The sequence below is a fragment of the Scomber japonicus genome, chromosome 21, assembly GCF_027409825.1.
Source record: "Scomber japonicus isolate fScoJap1 chromosome 21, fScoJap1.pri, whole genome shotgun sequence".
Taxonomy (NCBI): Eukaryota; Metazoa; Chordata; class Actinopteri; order Scombriformes; family Scombridae; genus Scomber; species Scomber japonicus.
This window is the reverse complement of record NC_070598.1, coordinates 7,475,083-7,500,573: the sequence shown is the minus strand read 5'-3', so window position 1 is coordinate 7,500,573 and position 25,491 is coordinate 7,475,083. Positions and strand designations below refer to the sequence as shown.

Here is a 25,491-nt window from a genome sequence, read left to right as displayed (position 1 = left end):
AAAATACTGAAAAAAGTGGTTTAACATGAGCCTTCAATGCAGAATCTTTACTTATGAATGAACGTATGTAACATTCAAGCTCTTGTGAAACAATGCTGCTTAAGCCAATCACTGCCAGATAAATCTCTCTGTATTTTACAATATACCACCGTTTATCAATCTGGTGTCGGTGGTGTCATACCCGCGTTTACTAGATGAATGCATACTGAGCTAGCTTACTTCTGGTTAACTTTAATGGGGATAAAATAATTGAATCTTGCTATCTATCTAATCTAGATTGTCGGAGCCTATGTCGTAAGCATGTCAACAAGCTATGTAATATATGTAATATGTATGCTTACTGTATGTATAATCGTATATTAGGCGTTACTTCAATATGTGACATTAATAACACAAACACTGTGACAACATCACTGCTGACTATAGTTAATGCAGATCAACTAGATGCTAAAAACCTCAGATTAACTTAGTTTACATTGAACACATCTCACTGACTACCTTTAAAACCAAGTATAAACAGGAAAATGTATTTAATTCAATCGTCTTTCTTAAGTATATCATATCATAGTTAACTTGTAGCTTGTTATGTGACAGTGTCCATACTCTCTTTGCATGGGTTGTGCAATGACAATAATAGTTCCCCCAAATGTTACTTCTGCACTACTACAGTCAGGGTAATGCAAACACTATCAAACTAACATGTGTTATACATTAACATGTACAAATTCTCTCTCAGCTACACATTCAGAAACATAAACATGTGGTACTGAGTATATGTTTTTTGTATGAAGCACATAAACAACAAAAACAAATCCCAAAATAGCCCAAACAAACAGCTATTCAAGCCCCATTTGAGGTCAATCTATACACGTAGTGATATAGGTTGCATTGAAACGCTGGTTGACAAGCAGCATCCTGCCCAGCGGCTAGACTCACATTAACTTCTGCTCCTCCTGTCAGCTTAATGCATTTCCATCACATAAGAGACGTTTTCCTTGGGGGGGTGGGGGGTGGGATGGGGTTGCACGGTTCTTGCATTGTGATTGTTTCATGACATAATGCACAAACTGTGCCCTTCTAAAAAGGAAAGTAATGTGTTCTTGTCAAGACTGAGGCAGGAGAAATGTGCATATGGGTTCATCTAAGCATGCAGGTCTTCTGGCTACATGGATATGCTAAAGGGGAATGTTTAAGCTTATGCCAAGATTAGAAAGTATGAAATTTGGACACAGCTATCGTTACCTTTCACACAATACATCAGCATGAGACCAAATCTTTCTCTCTTTTTTAAAAAAAATTTTACCTTAAAATTCCATTGAATAATGATGAGATTAAGGTCTTTATTAATGGATGTTTAAGGGTATAATTAATTAAGGGTTAAATTAATGATTCTTATTCAATCTTTTTAGAGCTGTAAAAAAACATGAAAACCACGCCTTAATTTATAACTTAAAATACCTTAATTTTCAATGATTTTTTTTCTGGAAGGAGTAATTAATGGCATTTCAAGGGATTCTTGTCTCATAAATGACACTGGTATATCAGCCTCATGTAATTACTTAACCTCGTATGAGATATCTCATAATAGCTGTTAATTGATTTGATTAGTTTAGATTCTTATTAGGTTTAATCTATTCACTGTACTGCACTGTTTTACCATAACACTTTGCCAAAGTAATGGATTTAATTGAATTAACTATGACAAAAAACTGCAGGAGTCTCCTCAGAATTTTAGATGTCTCTTCAGTATCACGATTAGTTGAAATTCAGACTTTACCACAGCCTCTCTTTGCCTCACACAGAGGCTAAATGGGCTAATCAATCTCAGAGACCATTTTCTGGTCCTGAATAGAGACATACAGCACAAAGCGTATTGGCCTGACATTCAGTATTCATTCATGAATACATCAAAGACTGACTTGTAACAAAGAGGGCATGTGAAGGCCTTCATAGTGAGCATGTTTTGATGAATATCCTTTTGTAGCCTATAAGCAATTACCAAGATATATACAGTCAACTTCATAATGCTGGGGCTAACATTAGCACAAATCTGACTGGTCTGTCAGGAAAACCAGAACCCCTGCTGGTGGGATGCTTCTCTCTTTGCTTGCCTGGCCTTTAGACCCACAAAGAATGGGGGATGAAAGGAGAGAGTGCTCTGTTTCCTGGGGCACCACTATCTCCTGCTCTCTGTGATAATCCTGTCTTTATGCCCGAGGGCCTGGATGGCCACCATGATGCCTGTGCTCATGCTCTTCCACTTTTAAATTAGGACCCCGGTCTTTGTGCTGTATGTATATTCAGTCGACAACTCTGTGTCAAACCCTGCATGCTTTTTTGTGCGCCATATGTCCATTTTGGTCAGGACGGTAAAGATTGCCTGGAGAGCTCAAAGCTCATTAAGAAAAGGAGATGATGGTGGATTTTTTCTTTGTATAGGCTCTCCATTTGAGCGGGCATTGAAATGGACATTTTGATGAATCCCACATCATAAAGAAACACTCATATTCTGTGTGCATCAGCGGACTGTTGTATTTGTGTGTTTTCTCCCCTTATTACATAATGGTGAACAGAGGTAATTTCTTAGCGAAACAACCAGCAGTGCCGTGGAATACAGCAAGGTCAGTTTGCCCCAAGGCAAATCCGGAGCAGCAGTTATTAATAACAGAAGTGCAGGCAAAGAGTGTTGCACTCACCCGGCGTCCACTGGGAGCCGAGTATAGTAAACCACCTCCTATGCACCTGGAGAACATGCCACTCCAGCAGTATTTGTAGATGTGTGTGGGTGTCAGTCCATATGCCTGAGAAAGCGAGTAAGATGGAATATTGGCCTCTCAGTGGTGTCAATTACATTTTATACCATGTTTTAAACATCAATATATTTTATATTTTACCATTTTCGAAAAAAAAAGATTTTTACATGTCTAGAGGTAAGCACTCATTGCTGTAGTGTGTGCATTTATATTCACAATTATACTACTGGAATTCGATAACTGACCCCTCATATATTAGGGTAGAGAACGGCATTTTTTTCACACTCAAAGCCTCTGAATGATGCTTCACATGTCTGTCGTTATATTCTATGATGTCACCTCCCACCCCGCAGCCCTAGTACACCAGCCAATATTTATCAGCCCTGGTACACCAGCCAATATTTAGCAGCCCTGGTACACCTGGGACAACCTCCCGCTTCATCCAACAACACAAACTTCAAGACTTTCTCTGGACCTCCATCAGCCTCTCCCTCCATCTGAACCTGCGGACCCCTGGAACCTCCTGGGACTCTAGCCCAATCACACACACTTCGCAGTTCACACTTGCAATCTCTCTCGATTGGCACCCTGATGGCGAGCCTGCCGCACTGCACACTCCTCGGAGCTAAGCGGCTGTGAGGTGCTAAGCAGGCTGTGTGGTGTGTTGCCAGGGCGGGGGAAAATTGGAGAAGCCCATCCGGTTGTGACAAGGTTCAGACCAAAGGAGGGTTTGGAGTGTGCAACCCCCAAAAACGGGAGGCTGTGTGCCTTGGGGGCCCCCCTGGGGGAAAATCAAAAAAGCAAAGGCTGAGAAATCCTGATTTTCAGTCCCTAGTGTGGGTCAAGCTCCAAAAATACTGTCTTAAATTTCCCATAATGCAGATTTCGATATTTTTATGGTTTAATGTCATCTCAGAGTGACTGTTATTACAAGATTCTGACTTGCAAATAGTCGTAATTAAGGTTAGTAACATCAGATGTTTCTGAAAGTTCACATGTATCCAACTTTCTATTGCCTGAAAATCAAGCAATTGACGACATCATTATCATCGTTTAAAGGGGATTAAACCCATATTTAGTTGATATGATGGTCTATTCTCACTATATATTAAACCTTACTCCAACCAACACTGTACTGGATCTATATTAGACCCTCCCTAAATGGTAACACTGACACAGCCAATATAAAATAAGCATTTTACTGTGTCGAATTTATAAAAAATTATAAGACTGTGCCAGATAAAACCTTTTTCATTGTTGAAATGTTGACAGGTAATTGCGGGAAATGCACAGGTGTAACTAATAACACTAATCATGGCTCCATTCTATTTCAGCCATGCCAATTAGCAGTGATTAATGTTATTAATCACACCTGCTCTTCCCGCTATGACGTGTAAAAACTGTCTGCTGAATGCCGTTAGAAAGGCCTATTATAGATCAGTACTGAGTTTGAACTATCCTTTGGTACCCGCCGCTTCTCGCAGTTTCACAGTTTGTCACAGTCACAGTTTTCAGTGTTTCATGTCATCCCCTTCTTTTAATTATAGAAAGCATGAGCGGTGTCTGTTCTTCTTTTTTTCCCTCCTTCTTCCCAAAAGCAACGCTGACAGCATCCTCTGCCGCTTTCTGTTTTATGTGTTGTTTAGCTTAGTTACCACAAGAGATGGTTTGACTAAGGTGTTACTATGGAAACAACACTTTCCTTGTTCACAAAACCCAGCAGTAGATGGGACAAGGTGTTTACATGCCTCACTGTCCCAGCTAATATCAGCACACTGTATCTTAGTTGCTAGGTTTCTCATGGCTTGCATTTAATCCCATATAACATTTACATGCTCCATTTACATAGTTTGAATAATTCATGCATGTAAAACGCATCACTTATCATGAGCCTGTCCTTGACACTTTCAAATTAAAGGTAGAGCTACTGTAGAACTAATGATTATTGTCATCCTTATTTATTCATCTTTTGATTTTGGTTTTTATTAATTGATTAATCATTTTGGTAAATAAAATATCAATAAACACTGAAAATGTCCATCACAGCCCAAGCTAATGTAAAACAACTAATTGATTATCAAAATAGTTGTTGATTAACTCAATGACTAACCCTAACCCTAACCCAGTCCCAACTATAAGTAATTACATCAATTGAATATTTGTTAATACTTTATTTTATGAGTCTGTAATTTTCTAGAAATGTCTCACCAAGTTATATGAAACAAAACCAAATAGGTAATTTGCTACTAAATAGAAAGAAAATAGAAATTTTAGACACTTGAATGTGGTTGTGTTGACTTGATCAGCAGTTACTGATTATACTGAAGTTAATTTAAAATAAATCAATAATAAATATAGTAGGCTATCCAGTGTGAAAACCTTTGAATCAATCAAAACTGCAAGAAAAGCATAAAACAAGGTGTGAATAGGGCTGTTCAATTCAAGAACGTATGCCAGATAAAATATTGGTCTCCATTAATTACTTGCTGAGACCTCCAAGGGTTTTTTAACAAAGTGGCACTGGGGGCAAAATGTATTAATAATACAAATTACAGCACTCGAACTGAAGCTTTATTAGCCAATGATCACTATTAAAACTTGCACAGGCTTAAGGGAAAATCAACCCTGAAGTGTAATATACATGTCCTATTGTTGAGAATAGAAACATAAAAACAAATTTACCCAAGTTAAAAGTAACAAAGGTTGGAAATTTAAAGTCCGAAGCTAGTGGTGTATACAAGTGGGTTTAAAAGGTCATGACAAAGACAGTAATTATTTCATTTCCAGTGATTCAGTTATTAAACCGATTACTGCGCTAATTCTTCATGTTCATGCTAGCATTGCCAGGAGTTTTCTTTTATTTTCATACCAATCAAACTGCCTAAGGATGTTGTTCGTAAATTCGAGCTTAGCCTAGTTATAACGTAAGATTTTACCAAGTAGAGATTTCCATATTACTGGATTAAAACCAGCTGCAACATACAAACAAGTTCTTACATAGAGATACGTTTTTATTACTAAATATTTCCACTGACTAACTGGCTGTTTCGTTAGCTATCTGAATGATAGCAATGTTAGCAACTGACTAACAGCTAACGTTAGCCTGATAATACGTGACCCGTTTCTACTGAAGAGTAAAAGAGGGAGTGTGGAATATGCATAAGCATGTAATTAAACAAAGTCAGACCTACATTCACCAAGGATGGGTATTAAAGTGTATTTAATATTTTGGCTGTTAATTTAAACTGTTATTTTTGGACGTTATGTGACAGCTTGAGATGCTAAAATTACTTCCTTTTTACGCTGTTGGTTGCTTTAAAGATTTCCTATCGACCAATTTACTGTACACATCACTGAAGTGTTTACTAGCCCCTTAACATCCTTCGCCCGCCGGCGGGCGATTTGCCCCTCCCGCGACTGAAATTATGATACGCAGCAATATATACAGCTTCAACTTCCGTCAATATGGACATGCTATACATCGTTAGAAAGGTTAGAGTCTCCGCAAGGCAACCATCCAGTTGACTTTACAGACATCATGAGCACCAAACCATAAATCATTAATATTTACCGGCATGGTAAACGTGAGGTACACAAAATAAACAGCGACTCCCTACCTTTGAAGCAGTCATGAAGCCCAATTATGTGTCCATTCCTCAATTGTTTATATTCATTTTGTTCATAAGAATCCACTGATCAAAAGAATCAAAATGGTTTTTCATAAAATTATTCCAGCTTCTGAATATTGTCCTGTAAAGTCCATTGTTCACCGTCTGCCAACTTTGTTCGTCAAATAAAATCCAAACTTTCCCGAGCCTTAGCGATATTTTCCTTAGTTCCTGTATAGTGTTGTTGGGTATGTTTGTTTTCCTTATCTTCCTATCTACAAAACAAAAGTGTCCCTATCTTTTTCTGTTGAGTTTTCATCCCGGTACACCCCGTGAAAGAGACCAAGCGCTCCCAGTTTGGAGGACCAATAGGCTCGGTCTTCTGTTCTCTGCAGCCTTAGTATAGCCTAGGCTTATTGGCTATCAACATGTCAATCATTCAGGATTGTAGCCAATAAATTTACCTTTCCAACGATGGTAGGCATGTCCATGGGGGGTTAGTATGACTCAAACTATGACGCCGTGTAACCTATCTTGCAGTCTCACCTCTCAGAGCAGAGCTTATACAGCGTAGTAGTGTCGCACGCTCGCCCGGACATTTAAACTTTTTTCTTCGGCTATTTTGGATATTTTACGACGCCGAAAGCTACAAAGAAGACCAAGTATGTACTGGAAGAGGCTTTGGAGGCTTTTGGAGATGGTTATGGTATCTGAAGAAAGTGAAGATAGTGAATATGACTGAGAAAGAGGAGATGTTTACTGACGGACTTCACTACAGCTTAGATCGGTGAGTAGCGGTATTTTTGATAATGCTTTATAGATTGTATCTGTTTATTTATTTATTAATTTAGCCATGAATGAAAGCTGAATAAACGTTAGTGGGTTAGTCTGCTTATTCAGAAGTACAGTAGAAGAAAGTGAAAACAGTACAGTAAAGTAGCGTTTCACAAAATGGCTGCCAGCCACTAAATCAAAACAACACAGTAAAGCCAAGGAGTGGTGGGGGAGGGGAGGGGGTCTGATTATTTAGACTTATTTAGACTGTAAAATACAGTAGCGTTTCACAAAATAGCTGCCAGCCACTAAATGACAACTACACAGCACAATACTTTGCAAATTGTCCCCTGGTAGCTGTAGTTTCAACTGTAGGACTAAAGTTATGTAATCCACCTCTTTCTTTGTGTGCCCCTAATTCCACTTTTATTTAGATTTTTTTTATTTACTGTATTGACTTTACATTAGGCTTTTATTTATTGTGAATGCCCAGACACTGGGTATATTACCCCAATACAATTATTCTGTTTATTACAGTTATTTTTCTGATGTTTTTGTGTAATTTTTTTACTATAATTTGTTTACATCTGTGCATTACATTGTGATTTGTAGGTCACAGACTGACAGTGATGTAGATTGGGAGCCTGAGACTGAGGCAGACAGACCCCCAACCCCCCTCTCCTGCTGTGGGCGGTCGTTAGAAGCGTTGACGATCCTCTTCTGCATCACCTGGACCAAGGACCTGCATCAACATCCCACCCCCACCCATCCACCTCATGTTGCACTGCACCCCCAAACCCAACAGTATTTGCATTACTTTTTACTTTTATACACTTTTTTATAGTTTTTGTATGTTGTTCATATTTAGTTCATATTCTGTATATTTTGTATAGTTTATTCATTGTTCATATTTTGTTGATATTGGCACAGTTGTACATATAGTACTAGTACATTTGAAGAATAAAAAAAAATCCTTGTTTGAAATTCAGTTCAGTATAGTCTGTCATTTTTGTTACTTAGCATTCTGTAGTGTCTTGTCACATGACAATATTTCAATATAGCCACCTAAAAACATGTGGAGACCCCTCCAACCACTCATCAAATGAATGTGTAAAAAAATGTGTTTTGAACCATGGTGAAAGGTTTTATAGTCACCAAAATGCTTCAGCAGTGTTTCCAGTGTCACAGAAGTGAGTAAATGCATTTGGCACAATTTGGCCATTTGGAGACGTTTTGGAGAGATTTGGGAACGCCAGTGACACCACTAACTAAAAACGCCATAACTTTCATAAGGTTAGGCCTAGAGGTCTGAAACTTCATCCAGGTGTGGTTGACAAGATGTAGAAGGTATATGGTATGGTGGTATATAACTAAGCATTGCCTAGTTATTGTTATTCAAAAATTGCATAGGTTAGGCGAAGACAAAAAAAAATGTTTTTGAGCCATGTTTGAGCTGATGTAGTTTAGGTTGTGTGTGTGACATACTGCATAAGCACATTTTCAGAAACTAGAGTTTGTCAGCTTTCAAATGAGGTATCATACATGCATCTAGGACTTGCAGTTATTGTGTTATAAGCTTTTCCATTTGGGTACGCCAAATAGGCGAAAATTACCCAAAACAGGTGGATGCTAAGGGGCTAGCAAAGACATTTAAATTTAATGATGCACACTGATTTAGTAAATCATTAGTTTGAAACTTGCTTGTAGTTTCTAAGGATGTAGACTTTTTATGGATTTTCTCCCTATCTTAATGACATCTGCATCTGCATGTAACTGTGTCCTGTAGTAAGTTTGTACATACTGAAAGCTAGGTCAGACACATTTATTATTTCATCAATGAACATTATGGTGTCAGGATACACATGGTGCTCATCTGTCGTAACTCTCGAGTGTCACACAGCATGTCTTCCACAAAGTTTAACGTCAGAATAGATTTTCTAACAACACGTAGCCTCGGGGTTTGCCAGGAGGGAAAGCCCGTACATGGGCTAAGGTTTCCAAGAGACTGTTGAGGGGTTCTTGATGAAAGTTGCACAAGTCCGAAGTCTATATTTATTGCATTAAACAAACATAATGGAAAAGGGATTGCTTTTTTTTCCTGTCAGCTGTTGGTTTGTCCTGTGTGCTGCAGTTGTCAGCAAGAAAAGACATATGCCACACCTTTGAAAAGAAGCAGAATCATAGAGTCTGACCTTCCTAATCAGAGGCTGACCTTCTCTTCATAGAGCTTTAGGCAGCTAAGTAAGTGTAAATCCTCTGCAGCCCTGTTATAACTTCCTAGCTGGCTCAGCCGGCCGAAATGGAGCAATGACCGCAGCCTCTCCGAGCTAGTTTTATTGTGTTCAGTGATCTATCAGCAGTTTTTTGTCTCTGTGTCAGACTGACTTTCAGCTGAGCAGGAAGTGAGGATGTTAACCTGTGGATGTAGTTGTTAATTTTTCTTTAAAAGCAAATTTTAACATGGGTTGTGTGTGTGTTGTATACATTCACACTTCAATATCTTTTAGTGTGGCATGATAATGGTTAAGAAAAAGCCAGTGTCTCTACAGAAATAGAAACATGAGGTTTGAAAATGTACACAAACACATGCTCAAAGTTTATTGACACTCAAATGAAACTAGATATAGTATGCTTATGGATTTTCCCCCCATTGTAACTGGACTCATTCCTTAACTGCACCACTAGTTCTGTAAGTAATTATTGTGTATAATATCACTAATGCTTGAAGTTGCAGTAGGGCTGCTCTTGGCAATTTGAGGATTTTATGCTTTTGTGGTCACTTGTTTCTGAGCTGGTATCACTAGTTTTGGCCATTTATTATAATTTGGTGTTTTAACCCTTTATAGGACACTCATTGGAAGGAAGGAAGGAGGGAGGGAGGAAGAGAAGGAAGGAAGGAAGGTAGGGGGGAGGAAAGAAAGAGAGAAGGAGGGAGGGAGGGAGGGAAGAAAGAAGGAAGGAAGGAAGAAGAAAGGGGGATGGAGGAAGGAAAGAAGGAGGGAGGGAGGAAGAACAGATGGAAGTAAGGAAAGGAAGGGAGGAGAGAAGGAGGGAGGGAGGAAGGACAGATGGAAGGAAGGAAGGAAGAACGGAGGAAATAAGGAACGAGGGAGGGAGAAAGAAAAAGAGGAAGGGGAGAAAGAAGGCAGGGAGGAAGGAAGGATATTTTGGGATATTTACAGAAGTTGCCAAATATAATTATTTGCCCAATAAAGGGTTAAGATTGATGTCAAATTATGTTTTTATCTCTTTAAGAAGAAACATCTAAACCTGAAAAATGACTTTATTGGGTGTATTTTTATCGAATATAATGTGTAGAAATGCATATTGTAATATTTTTTCCTCAGTTTACATATAACATGTTTTCAGTTCATCAACAGCCAGGTTAATGGTGTCCTCCTGTCTTGCAGGGGAGTGGTGCGTGTGGACATAAATCTCCAAGATGTTGATATCGACCAGTGCTCCACTGATGGCTGGTTCGCTGGAACCCATCGTTGCAACCTGACAACTATGGAGGTGAGTGTGCCGAACACGCGGATTAGACAGAAGATGGATTTGCTCTGTAAACCTGAACTGTAATGTACACACATTCTATCACATCTCCACCAGGCACTAAATGGAAAAGCACTAAATCGGGGACAACTGGTGATAAATAGATGGTGATGTGATTTTTCTTTAATGATACTTTTACAACCAGCTACCATTTAACTAAGCACTACAGACTAGCTTTTAGATATATGTTTGTCTATCTCAACCCCACTCCACATGTCAATAAGTCATGTGAAGTTTGAGTAATATTGCATCCAAATTCCATACATACATTTGATCGGTTCATAAAAAACCTGTAATAGTATAAAGAATCACTTGATACTTATCTTTAAAAATGTATCCTTCAGTGTATCAAGGTTGCAATGAAAAAATATGTTTCAGTCGCACACGCTTTGTTAAACACACCCGCACCTCATCTCAGTTGTTACCTCTATCAAGGTTATGCTATGAAGTATGATGTGTTTGTCTTTTGAAAGCTGAATGCACAGTTGTGGGTGAAACTAGGTGGACTCATCATTGACCCAACATGAGCAAGGTTCACTTAATTGTACGTATGATCCAGACAACTATCTTCTTTTTTTTTTCTATTTGTCCACTAACAAAGATATAGAGACTTCCATATCTTCAGGGTCTGTTTACAGGGTCAACAAAATACATTTAACTTAAATTTTTGAGTGATGAGAATAGGATTGGAGAGTTGTTAAGCATCAACAGGGGAGAAAATAACAGTGGCTATTTTGATACTGATGAAAAATATGCTCAAGGCCTTGAAACATGTGGGCAGAGGTCTTGGATGAGATAATAAAACTCCCAGTGCCATGAGGACATCAAATACTGACATACTCCATGTTGAAATGAGGCAAATCTCAAAATGATTATAATGAGTTAGAACATAATTTTATATGTTTTATATCTAAACATCATAATGAATATATAGCTGTTTGGGGCCCCAGGCTGCTATGATCTGCCCGCGATTATAGCAGCTTTGAATCAGGAGAGGAAAAAAAACAAAGTCTTTTACCACGGCAACAATTAGACGAGCAACAAAGAATTAATAATACTGTCTTATATGCATATTATAAGCACAATTGACTAAAACTTTATCACAACATATTCATTACTTGTGACTGCTTTCATGTGAATCTCTCATTCGCCTATTGCCGCTATCTAGCTAGCAGCTATAGTCTCTTGTTCAATGTGTCCCGATGCTTCCTTACCTTACCTTCTGTTTCAGTCCCATCGTTAAGAGTGATAGATTTTGAAGAGGTGCTGTAGATCAGACTGCTTCATAATGCATGTGATGTAATGGATTGCAGTGAGCCTGTTTGAATAATTAATCACTCTCTTTGTCTGAGTACTTCCACCTCTCTATGGACGAGTCAATGCCAGAGACATTTGACATAGTGTGTGAGTATGTGTGTGTGTGTTTGCACGCATGTGTGTGTGTGTGTGTTTAAAGTGGCTAAAGGGAGAGAAATACATTGTTACTGGTATAGATTTTAGCTGGGTTGGCAAAATAATGATCCTTGTGTGCTTACAGTGCAGGGGTGTGTCTGGAATGCGGTTGCTTACAGCTGAATGATGAAAGCTGTTGTGGTCATGGCATGTTGCAGGATGCGCCTTGTCTTGCATGACAGCTTCATCATGCAGGAGCGTGCTCATTATCGTCATATCTCCTATATAAACAACATAGATGAGGGAGAGGTGTAGAGGTAGAAATATATATCTATGGAGGTAAATTTAACAAGCAGCAGTGATTTCGATAACCTCATTATCTCCAGGGAATATGTATCGCAAAGGTTGTGTCACAATCCATGAATTACACAAGATCCCCTCACAATAATACAAGTCTTGTGCATACAGGAATTACAGCATGACATCTGTATATCTATTACAGCTAACAATCTACCTAGATGGTCCTAAAGTGCATGACAAGGTAAATCAGAGGTGACATGGGAGGCAGATGTCTCTCCAGCTATGAATAGAAAGCACGGCTGCAGTGTAATCATGTCTTGTAGGGCCGTGCGTGTGTGTGTGGTAATGTGATAAAAACAGAATTGGGAGGGATGCCCCGTATTTGCAAACAGGGAATCATTTTGTTTTATTGCTGTATTTTTTTTTTCCCCCATGCAGGTATTCCCTCTGCATGTGCAGCAGTTTGTTGTTTAATGGGTTCTTTGGAGCCGTTTAGATATAAAAAGACAGTCATTTCAGGCTGCTATACATCTATGTAAGGATATTTCTGTGTTTTATTGGAAACAAAGCAGTTGGTTCCGTTGGTTTTAGAGCAGTTTATTTACTCATTGACGTAGTTACATTTGCATACCACCCTCGGATACTCTTTACAACAACATTTGCAGCAACACTGCACTTCTACTCGAGACTCCACGTTCTGTTTTGCATGCACCTCTGTGACAGGATTTATCCAACATCTACTGTATGACTCCCTTTCATCACACATGCATTGTTGTTGTTCTTCTGCTTCTTACTGTAGCCACGTTTTTAGTGCTACCATTCCAGCAATTGAATTTGACAAAATGCAGTTGTTCCAGCCAGCCAGCCAGCCAACCAGCTAGCCAGCCGGCCAGGCAGTCAGGCAGCCAGCCGGCTCTCTGGCCCCCCTGCACATCCTGCCTCTCAAGCTGCTGTTTGCCCAGCCAAGCATGCAGGCAGTCCAAACTCAGATGGAGGCAGATGCTATGGATGACTGATTCACCAGGCAAGCAGTGAAGGCAAAACAAAATGAGGCTCTCGGACTGTTGACAAGAAAAATAAAATAACCCAGCAGCATCAAAAAACTTATGGTTATTTTAAGGCTCAGAACGCTATTTTAAAATCCAATAAATTGCTATCAGTTTTCCTTCATTTCTCACTGATCATTCTCACATAAACCTATCTTTATTTCTTTCTATTTCTTTGTCCTATGGTGGCACATTTAACCCGAGCTTTAGAAAAGTCCTACCTAAACACAGCAGGATGTATGTGTATTTGTGTGTGTGTGTGTGTGTGTGTGTGTGTGTGTGTAACGCCTGGGAGTGGCTTGCATCGACCTACTGTATGTGTATTTTAGGATATTAATGGAGGAAAACAGATCTTGGAGCATGGCAGGCTGGCAGACTTCAAAATGCCCATCTTTGTGTGTTATTTTCTCTTTAACTAAGCCCTTAAAGTCCATATTAATTCTACTTATTTCTAGGACAAACAGCTTGTTTCAGGAATTCGCCCAAAAATTGTGTCTGTGTCCTGAAATATGACAAATCACTGCATTAAAATCAAGTAAAATGACACTCTGAAACTCAAGATCCAATCATCAATCATTTGTTTTTTATATAGAAAGTTCTTGGTCTTAATCAGCTGTTTTTGCAAATGTTGCTGTATGCTGTATATATCACCATTGAATATCATCATGGCACAGTAAAAAATCAACCAGAATACTTTGGCCAATGCCAACGCTGCTGTCAAGGACAATGTATGGCAGACCCGTCACTGCATATGTTAAGCCAAGAGCAAATATTGTATTTTCTTTGATTAAGGATGCAGTTCTGACTTACACCAATCACGGTGAAACAGGATGAGTCATTACACAGCCACGCATGAAGCCCAAAGATTATCAGCGACAATCTCAACTTAATTTCCTGCTGAAAAGGTGCATACATGCAGTTTGAGGTTGACGTTTCCTCATCTTTTTTTTTCTACCTCTCATCTCTCACTAATTGCACTTCCATTAGTGTGTTTCACCGTTCTTCAAAAGTCTAGGACTTTGCCGCCCTGGGGGCACCTTTCATATGAGAATGTGGCTGTGGATGATAATGAATGTTTCAATCAATTAGCTTATTGCTCAGAACAAGTGGTGGGGCCCTCGGGGACTGTAGCCTGTGAAAGCCAGTGACACATAACCTGAATGATTACTCCAACCGGCACGTCAAGGGCTCCTGACTGTGCGCTGCTGCAAGTGAGGGCCACTGGTTAGACATTCATAGACCAAGAGTGATATGAAGAAATTGAGCTGTGACCATAGATACAGCAAAGTATTATGCACTTAAGATATTACCAATTTAGATGATTTATCTGTGTGTCAATTTGTCCTGTTTAAGTCTAAAAAATCATTACATTGATTTTGATTAAATATCAATAAACAGATTTTGTGAAGGGCTCATCTTTAGTTTACCACTGCTCCTCTGAAGTCTGACATTACAACATCTGTTTTGTGCCTATTTTCTGGTTTGTTGGCCCCGACTAAAATAAGTCAAAAACTAGTAAAAGGATTGCCATAAAAACAAGAATCATGGTACCCACAAGATTGAGCCAACCGATTTTAGTGATTTATTTTCTCTAGTGCCATCATAAAGTTCAAAATCATTGGATGGACTGCCATGAAATCTGGTACAGATATCCACAGCACCATAGGAGGAATACTAATGGCTTTCACAACCATTTTTATGGTTGATACCTTTCCCTCCTCTTCTAGCCATTTCAGTCCACACAAGTTTAAGTATTCTACTCATTCAAGCTCTAACCTGAACAACCCAAAGGCTGCAAAGGCCTCACTTTCCACACCAAAATACCAGAAATACAACCCCCAAATGTCCACATGGTGTCAAACCATTGCGTGGCAGGGGACATTCAATGGTGTTGATGTTTTGTAACACTTAACAGCATGTGTGGTTTATTTTTTGCCCTTCTGTGTTGCTCTTTCTGCTGTTGCAAACTGAAGTGGATATTCCAGCTCTGTCTGTTGAATCCCTGTTACATCTCGACCTTGGTTCACAAGGTTGTCCTGGCCCGGCCTGCTATCATCTCAATCACCCGCTAATTTCTCCGTCGTGTACCTTGTGCTGCTGAATTAATAACACCATCAGTGTTAAACAAACGCTTCTAGCCTCCTGATCTCTCTCCTCTATCTATTGGTCTCTCTCTGGTTTCCTGCCTGCCTTCCTGTACTTGCAAACAGGCAAGTACGCAATACAGACACTTGTTTTTGTCACTTGTGAGGACATTTTATTGACTTATATTCATCGTCTGGAGGCTTACCCAAACCCATGGGGTTTTCGAGATCTCCCCTTCAGATGATTGAGACAACTTCTTTGCCCAGGCTTCTTGAGTTTTTGTTCCCACAACGTGACGGAGCAGCTTTACTTTTTTCCCGTACAGTGACTACTATACTTGTCCCAACAATGCAAAAAGAGACAGTACACACAGCCATAACAGAGATAAAAAATCATCTCCCCCATCCTTTTAACAGTGGTCTTTTTACACTGATTGAGACAGCTGATTGGCGTTGACCCCAATGGTGACCCTAGCTATCCATGTCACGCATTGTGTCTATGATTTACATCTCATTGTCTCTTGTCCTGCAATCTTTACTAGCAGCTGTCTATAGCTTAAAAGATCAGACAAAGAACATGCATTGTATTGGCAGCTATGATAAGAAATCCTTTATTTACAAAGCGTGGGAGCGGCTGCAGAAGAATGTACATTTAAAGGATGCTGGCACAGGAGGGTAATGTAAGCATTTAGCTGAACCACCAGCGCTTGTTTTAAATGAATTAGATGCTCAAGTATATGGTTCCCTTATTTTGATTGGTTCATTCATTCAGCCTGAGAAAGACCCATGACAGGTTGAATTGATGAGGTTCACTTTAAAACACTTGATTGCCAACTGAAATTCATTAATCAGTGTGTCACAAATAAGATTGAGTTGTTCGTCAGAAATGTTTCTTCATTTGCATGCAAAGGTTTAAGGCTTCATTCTGTCCCATAATGAGTTGTCTTTTGTGCTACCAACCATTTTATATGAGGTATTGTCAATTTTTTTTTTCCCCAACTGGTGCATATACAAGTGAATGCAACGCTTGGGTAAACTGTTAAAATGCACTCTGAGCACAACATAAAAAGCAATGAAACATGAAATTAAATGTTATTTTCATATTTAATTCACTTACTTTAATAACTTTCTTAAGGAGCTCTCAAAGGTAGAATTGTACTCCAGAGCCACAGAAAAAAAAAGTAATTAAAAAGTGTTTTCAAGTTTTTTTTTTACTGAATTAAATTATCTGCCATTTAAGAAAAATAGACACTTGAATGGTTGAATGATTTCTGGATTGTGACATTATTTGTTGCATATTGCCTACATACATTTACTTACACAAAGAAGATTGCAACTTTATTCCCAGATAAATGCTGTACAATAAATATCGGGAATCAGTTTGTATAATGCACCACTCAGCCATGAATTCTTATAGTCATGCAAGTCTAAGATATTGCATCATTGTATTTCACATCCAAATATGACATTCTTTGCTGTGACTTGATTTTTTCACTTGACATGCTGCATGCTCTGTAAACTCCCCAAGTCCCCTTTGTAAATGTGATACACATTAGTTGAGCAATGGTGGGTAACGTTTATCTGCTTGTCTCTCTGACAGCTTCCCTGTCCAAGTGTTCCCTCTACGCTCATTCAACAAAAATGCTTACCCCTCATCTGCAGGCCCAGCCACGTATTGTAAGATAAAAATAGCAGCCTTTTCATCGTCTTGGGAATTCACCCTGCTGTTAGAAATACGGCATCGTAGTGGGGCAGGGATTCCCACAAGGGACCCATGTCAAGAACAGTTTCACACCAGGCCACGGCCCCTTTCAACCTACTGATCTTGTTTCAGCAATTTGGGTGGAGAGAAAGGCTTGAAGCATCCTAATTAACTACGTTCATTGCTATGTTGCCTATTAGAGTATGTTCATGAGCCTATAAATAGGGTAATTGCTAATTATCTACAGTGATCTCACCAAAGCTGTGATTATGCTTCAGAGTTGATAAGGGTACTTGATAGGAAGGAAACAGAATACTGCTGTGCAGCAGATTTAGATTCACCCTTCAATTTTAGCAAATCCTTTTGCAATGGTTGAATAACGCAGCATGGTAGTAAGGTAGTAGAGGGACCAGGTTGTAAACAATTAATAACATCTCACTAACAAGCTCTAGGGCAGAATACTTGATTACTTCAATATTTTCTGTGGGTAAATGTAACATTTCATCATTCAACATGCCAAAAATATATAATAATTCAATCTGATCGGTGATATCAACCAAGCATAAATGTTCTTCATCTTTTAGGACATTTGTGTTTATCTAGTAAATCAAAAATAATTCTAATCTTTATTTAGAGCACTTTTCAAAAACCCACAAGGGCAGCAAAACTAAACAAATCATAAAATCTTTAGATTTAAAAAGAGGCCAATTTAGTTCAAGATAAACACAGAGATGAAAAAAAACAGTTCAAAGAAAATGCAAACTCAATTAAAATCAGGAAAGGCTGTCTGATGAAAGCATGTTTAAACCACTGATATAGAAAATTAAAATCTCATATTGGTCAGCAGTAAGATGCGACGTATCCTGCAGTCCTTTGTCCTCAGGGGTGCTGCCGATGAAAACATCAAGGTTGATGACTGTTGGCCATAACACACTGGGATGAGAGATCACAAGACACTTCTGGTTTTAACTCTGGCCCCTGGCCCCTGGCAGTGCAGCCCTTCCTTAACCACTGTTCCCGCTAATTGGCTCTATGGATAATGCTGGAACTCAGAATTTACATGGAAACACTTTGAAGACTTGAATACACTCGCCCCCGGGTGCAGTTACATCCGCTCTGCCCAGTCTTGGCGTCACACTGTAAACCAAGGCAGAAAGCAAACATTTGGTCCAGAGAGGACAGGAAAAGAGTAGGTAACATTTGTCTAGGGACCCATGAGATTGGGTGGGAAATCAGTACAGTTTTTGTGCTCAGAAAGGACCAAAATAGACACAAAAAAAGAGTGAGTGATAGAGAGAGAAGGGATAGAGGTACAGCAGCTATTTACCTGCACAGAATTGGCCTCAAATTTAGGCTTTACTCTGCTGTTAGCATTAACCTTATCCTGCAACTTGGTGTTTCTACAAGTAAACTACTTAATAGCAAATTGCTCTCTACCTGACAGAGATCAAGTCCAACAAATCAATCATATTTTGAGGCCATTCATCCATTTTCCATCACTCATGGTGCGAGCCATGGACTCCAGCTTCCAGATCAATTGGGATTTATAATCCCTCGAGTGTGTTCTGGGCTGCTGCTGGTTATGATTTACAGTCCACATAAACAGGGCAGAATCATTGACAGAAGAAACCTGGACTCGACTGATGCTCTTGCAATTCAGTTTTGATTTGTAGTCCACATAAACAGGACTGAACCATATACAGAAGAAACTTGGACTCGACTGACCCTCTTGAAGTTCTGTTGCTGCATCGAATGAAACACCACGGAAAGAGGGTGAACCCAGTGAAGCTTTTACCCTGGACTTGCCCTGGGATACTTCCACAAAGAGGCATCTAGAAAAAACAGATGGTCAAAAACATCTCAACTGGGTCTTTACAACATAAAAGAGCAGCAGTTCTAGTCCGAGCTTCTTCCAGATGTCGAAGCTACTCACCCTGTCCCTAAAGGGTGAGTAGCTTAGTATGTTTCAGAAGAAATGCTTGTCAGATGGTCTAAGAGAGTCTGAAACTCCCTCGCCCCACATCTGTCTGACAACAAAATAAGACAGGGATGCATCTGACAGTTTCTGTAGCTTTCTGTAAACCGACAATCTGACACAGCCAGGTGTGCAGAGATGAGACAGTAGGCAGGTTTTGAACTTCTCTGTCAATCTTTAAAAAGGAAAAAAAAAAACTCCTTACAGCTCTTTCTGTTATTTTTCATGTGTACAACTAGGACTAACACTACGAATGCCTTCCAGGAGAGACAGTCTGAAAGAGTACGCTGTCATTGTCATATGTGATTATCACGTGATGATTTTTACTCCGTGTTTGAGCGTGGGTATTTGGAACAGCTGTAAACACTTTGTCCATTGTGGTCAGATGACATGTTGATCATACTAATTATTTTCTGATTTTTATTTTTTTGATTTTGATTTTTATTATTTTCTATTTTTTTCTGATTTTAGTCTTTTTTTTTAATCACCTGATATCACAAATAAGAGCCATAACATGCTTTTTGTGATTTTCTGTCATTTATTTTCTATAACATCAGGTGTCTGAGGTGTTAAACATAGTTAAAATTCCAAAACATGAGGTTAACATACACCTTCAAATTCACTTGAATGAGAAAGGCTTCCCAAACTGTGGAGTTAATCAACCAGAACTGAGTGGACTCATTGTGAGGGCGGCTGTAAAGAGACAGGAGCTAAAATGGTCTGTTTTAGACAGAGGCCGAACTGAGCATAACATAAAGGACCAGTCTAAGATAAATAATGAGGGTTTTTTTGTACTTGAACTCATCCAAAAAATATTCCAGTAGCGCCCCAGAATAAAAATGTAGGCCTGGAAATGTGCATAATATGTCCTCTTTAATGTAACCAGAGCTAATGAACATACAGTAAACTACCGACTCAATAAATACCTGCTACAGCAGCCACTCTGATATGGGAGAACTTTAAAAAAAATAAAATAAAATTGGGTTCCTGGAGTTACTAATCACTCCTACAGTAAGAAAGCTGCAGAATAGAATGATTGAATATACGTAAGAGCTGCTGCTGTTTCCCTGTTATATGAGGAGAGAGGAAGTGAAGGGTGAGTGGATAACAGAGACAGACTTCCCTGCCCTTTACTGGAGGCTGCTACGAGGATGTCAGAAAACTTTGTGCAAGCCCAATCCCTTTTTTTTATCAGTGCTTATTGTCCTTCTTTGTGCCTGAATGTGCTCATGTGTTGTACGTTAGTGTCTGTGTAAGCTGTGTGTATTTGCAGGACAGTCTGTTGCAAGTTGCAAGAGTCAACATTACTGTGCATTTTCCCATGTACACACAAAATAAATATGCGCTCGGCCAGCTTACTTTGACACTTACATAAGCTGTGAATGTGATTATGAGAGCAATATCCCCGTGGTGTCTGTTGTGTGGAGCTCTAAGGAGCTGTATGTATTTACTAGTCCTAGCCTGATGGCAGTGTTAAGCTCCCTCTAGGCCAGAGTGTTTATCTAGCTGGTGTTTAGACTTTGGTCTTGGATAGCACCCAAAGCAAGGCCCTGCTGTCCGGGAAGCTCTGCTCTGGCTAACTCCTGCTAGTTGACCTCGTTTAAAGGCCTGGTTGGCTGCCTCGCTGTCCCTCTGAGCACAGAGACTCCGCCATCCAGCACTCTGCTGTGTCTCTCTGTGACTGAGTATGAGTAATTCACAGGACTGAAATTTTGGTCTGAGCCAAACCCAGCACCGATTTATTTAGCCTAGTACCTGCCTGACAGCTAAAAAAAAAAAAAAAAATCAGCACAATCCCAGCCTGAAGCAAATACATTGACGTCAAAACTCTCTCTCCTTTCTCTCCATCTCCCATTTCTGTCTCTTGCTCTCCCTCATACACACATACACACACACAGAGATGCTGGTACACTTGTCAAAGTCTTGCTGCTCCATCCATCATGAAGCATTAGGTAACCAGTGAACTGACTGTACCTTTCAACCCAGTCAAACGACAGTGCAAAATGTATTAGCTTCGCAATAATGGCTCTAAAACTGTGAGACACCTACATATTTTTGGCCCATTCTTTTCTGTTGGCCTGCATCCACATCACATGACTGTCAAGTTTCTGTCTGTGAGAACAAACAAAATGGCTGGCATTCCTTTTATTCTCAGTGGAAAATACGTTTGAAGATAGTTTTGGCGTTAAAATTCATTGATGTTTGTTTGTTACTTATTGTTTTAGCTGCCGCCAGAAAATAGCTGGAAAGCAACGTTTTCCATCGTTGCTGTGGTGGTTGCTATGGATGTTGCTGTTGCTGAGAACACATAGTTTGTAGTTATTTGAACTGTTATGTTATTTGTGCTATTTTGTGTAACTGATGACGGGGTGACATATTTCCTCTTCTTTGGATTTCTAACAGACCTCAACTGATGATTTCAGTGGTTTTTAATGATCAACATTTCTCAACACAAACACTTTAAAGTGTCCTTATTAACTCAAAAATATAATAGACCATCCATTTTAATTATTTTACCTCAGATTCTGAGAAAAGTTTTTTTTGTCAGTTTTTATAGCTGGAGCGGCTATGTTACCTCTGAGCCTCATCACTGTTACTATGGAGACAAAGAGTCCACTTTATGTTATGTTACAAAACTTTGTCATCTGTTATTTACTTTTAATTTGAGAATTTATTAGAAACCAATGAAGATGTTTGTGTGCAGCTAGTTCAGTCCCTTCTCCCATTCTCACACCCTGATGCACTATGATGCAGCTCTTTGTCAGACCCCCAAAGTTTTCTGTTAAAGTCTGAATGCCCCAAACCAAAGGTGAGGTAATCCTGATGACATTCATAGAGGTTGTTTTTTTCAGACCTGACAAAGCTTCTCCTAAGCCATAGAAAACATTGAACAGCTGTTTTCAAAGGCTGAATAGTTCTCTCAATTAAACATAAACAGATCTTTATGTATAAAGTCAGTGGATTCCTCATTAACATTTATCTATATATGCATTTAGTTTATTTCTGTGTATCTAAGTGTCATAAAAAACCATTGTGTGATGCTGCAGTGTTTAACAGAGCATGTACACCTCATATGTTTTTCTTCCTTAAAAAACAAACACTGGCTCATCATCTAATTTCCCTGGTGCCTTCATTCACATCCTGAGCTGGCGGTTCACAGCAGATACAAACACACAAGCACAGACACACGGCTGTACTGTACAGTATATGCGCAGGAGTAAAATGTCCTGCAGCCAAGTCGTCTCCCTCTAACCTCCTTTCTGTGCATTCTATAGTTCAATCAGTAATTATAGGATGATAAACTTTCCTCAGGGTTTATGCTGCACTCTGAAGGATCATTACAAATATCTACAGAGGCCTATTAGCGGTTGATTAGACACTGTGCTGGACCGGAAGAGCGTGGGCTTATTTCAAGAAGACTGAGAGTCCTCGGCAGGCCCTAATTAGCCCGCAGAATTGAGCTAGTTCCTGATTTCCTGGTCAGGTGGAAGACGCCTGGCCTCCGCATCAATTAGCGCGACTCCCAGAGTTGGTTTTATTCCCCTGCTTCATGTCACAGAGAGGTGATGGAGGAGAACTGTTGTGTTTGATGTCAGGGGAAACCGTATGTAGTGTGCCACAGTCTAATGTATATTAATGCAATGAGCTACAGTAGATATGATAATTTATTGAGGCTCTTATTCTCTTGTTTGCACAGGATTTCTCTATTATGCATCTAATAAGAAAATATATCGCACATGCTCTTCAAAACATCTTCACTCAGACATATAGGACAATCTTTATTGTATGAAAAATCTGTCACAGCTAAATAAAATTCAGTTTCATATCATAGGGAATATATTTAACAAAAAAAAAAAAAAAGTAGAGGCAGAAAAAATTGTTCCACTACCACAAAAACCATTCAAGGCCATTATCAGCCACAATAATTCTGCTAACTTGTAAGTGATCTTTACTGAATCACATCTGCAAGTGCGCTTATCATCTGGCACTGTTTCACCCAAAAATAATAAAACATTTTAGACTTCTCTTTGCCCGGTGCGAATCAACATTCACTGTCAATGTGCAAGTTCAGAGGTCATGCACAATATAAGGTAGTCTTCCAAAGAGAGGTCAGGGTCAACAGTACGGCTCTCAGAGTCATGAAAACGAGAAGGCGAGCACATATAATTGGAATCTGCATAACTCATGCTTCTCACAGCACCACTAAACAAGCCTGTCAGCTGGTCTCTTATTAAATTCCTAGTGTAAATGTACATGAACTGAGAGGCTGCATAAGACACTTTTTAAAAAATTCTTTATTCTGAGCCTCAGAATAAAACTATAGACCTGGAAATATGCATGATATGTCCCCTTTAATGTATATCAAATTCAAATTTAGAAATTATAATTCATGCAACATTAAATCCTCAAATCGAGCACAACCATGTTACAGGCAACACTGATGTATGAAATTGTATACAAGCCAGCAAGAGATGGAAAGAGAGACTGAATGTGTATGTTTGGTCTATTTCTGAGTCCTGCGGTCTGTTGGAAGTGCTCTGTCGCTGGCAGACCTCGCTGGTCTGACAGCGTGACGCACTCCGATAAAAAGACTCTCGCTCGCGGTCACACACATGTCACCATGGCAATTAGCATGTCAGAGTGTATGTGATTGACAGCTGCTACAGCTGGGATGTAAACAACAATGAGCGGTGCTGGCAGAGAGACCTGGGGTGTCAAAGACATACAGTACAAAATCCTTCACATGTGACTGTCATAAAGAATAAATGAGGCAGATCGTATTTACTTATCTCTGCATAAATAATGTAGATGACTGGAATAGATGGACTGAAACAGACACTGTTTTTGAAAAATATTACCACAGTTAGTATGTTATACTAGTCAGTTTTAAAAGGCAAATTAAATCATATTTCTTACTTTCACATCAGCTCTAATCAGAAACAACAGAGATTCTTTAGATTCTTTTTTAGACCTAATTAATCATCAGTTAATGTGATGTGATTTCTGCTCTGTGGTAGCACAGTTAATGCCTTTAGCTCATTTGTGAAGATGGAAGAAAAAGATTTAGTTGCATATCTATCTATCTATCTATCTATCTATCTACAGTATCTATCTATCTATCTACAGTATCTATCTATCTATCTATCTATCTATCTATCTATCTATCTATCTATCTATCTATCTATCTATCTATCTATCTATCTATCTATAGTATCTATCCATCTACAGTATCTATCTATCTATCCATCTACAGTATCTATCTATCTATCCATCTACAGTATCTATCTATCTATCTATTTATCCATCTACAGTATCTATCTATCTATATAAATAAAGGTACCTTGAGAAGTTTTGTTTATATACATGTTTCTCACCAAAATACATGGTGTGTATCTTTGATCCTTACAAAACATGTTGAATGGCTTTCCTTATCTATAAAATATTAGTAGGCTGTTTTTGTTTTTGTTTTTTTACTTTGAAACCTGCTTTCTCCATTTTGCTCCACTTTTCTTGGTGCATTACTGCCACTTGTTGATCAGTGGCATAGAGTGAAACAATTGGAAAAATGTGTACACCATCACTAAAAGCATGTTCTCATGTGGTTGCACGAGATAAAAATAAAACTAGAATACACTCATCAAAACATTGCCTCATAGCTCCACAGAGAACCTTTAAGTTGCCTACTGATGTGATAAAATATGTAATTTTTATTGATTTCTTCCCCCTCAAATGCTAAAAATCTCATCTTGGAACAGAAATCTTAAGATAATCTCTCTAGATACTCCTCAGCTCTTTATCTTTGCAGGGAAACCTTTACAGTTTTGGCCCAGGAGCTGAATTTTATGGCCTGCATGTTGAAATGAGTCTGGCTCCTGGCTGGACCGCTGCCTCTGAGATCACATGTGACTGATGGCAGGTAGCTGGGAGGCAGGCTGCGCCGTCTGGGCTGCTTCCCCCGGTTCAACATGCTCCACATCCGAGCCCCCGCATCAATCACCGCGGCTAGCAGGAGTGGGATGCACTGCCAGGGCTATTCCTGGCTCTCACTGTCACACACATGAAAAATATGCATACTCTCACACACACACACACACACACACACACACACACACACACACACACACACACACACACACACACACACACACACACACACACACACACACACACACACACACACACACACACACACCTGTCTATGGCTGTTTCTTCCAGTATGTCTGCGAGGTGGGCATATTAACAGTGGCAGGCAGTAGCTGCAGCATGCTCCACCTGTCCTTAGGAGACAAGTGTTGGAGGAATCA

At 39.3% G+C, this 25,491-nt stretch overlaps 1 protein-coding gene across 1 annotated transcript in view; it reads left to right on the top strand.

Annotated features, from left to right (window-relative positions):
- The window catches only part of gpr158a (G protein-coupled receptor 158a), a 68,543-nt gene that overhangs the window by 6,343 nt on the left and 36,709 nt on the right, over positions 1 to 25,491 (top strand). Inside the window, exon 2 of the mRNA XM_053342495.1 lies at positions 10,546 to 10,651. Coding sequence (XP_053198470.1) covers positions 10,546 to 10,651 — 106 coding nt within the window. The remainder of the gene's footprint in view (positions 1 to 10,545; positions 10,652 to 25,491) is intronic.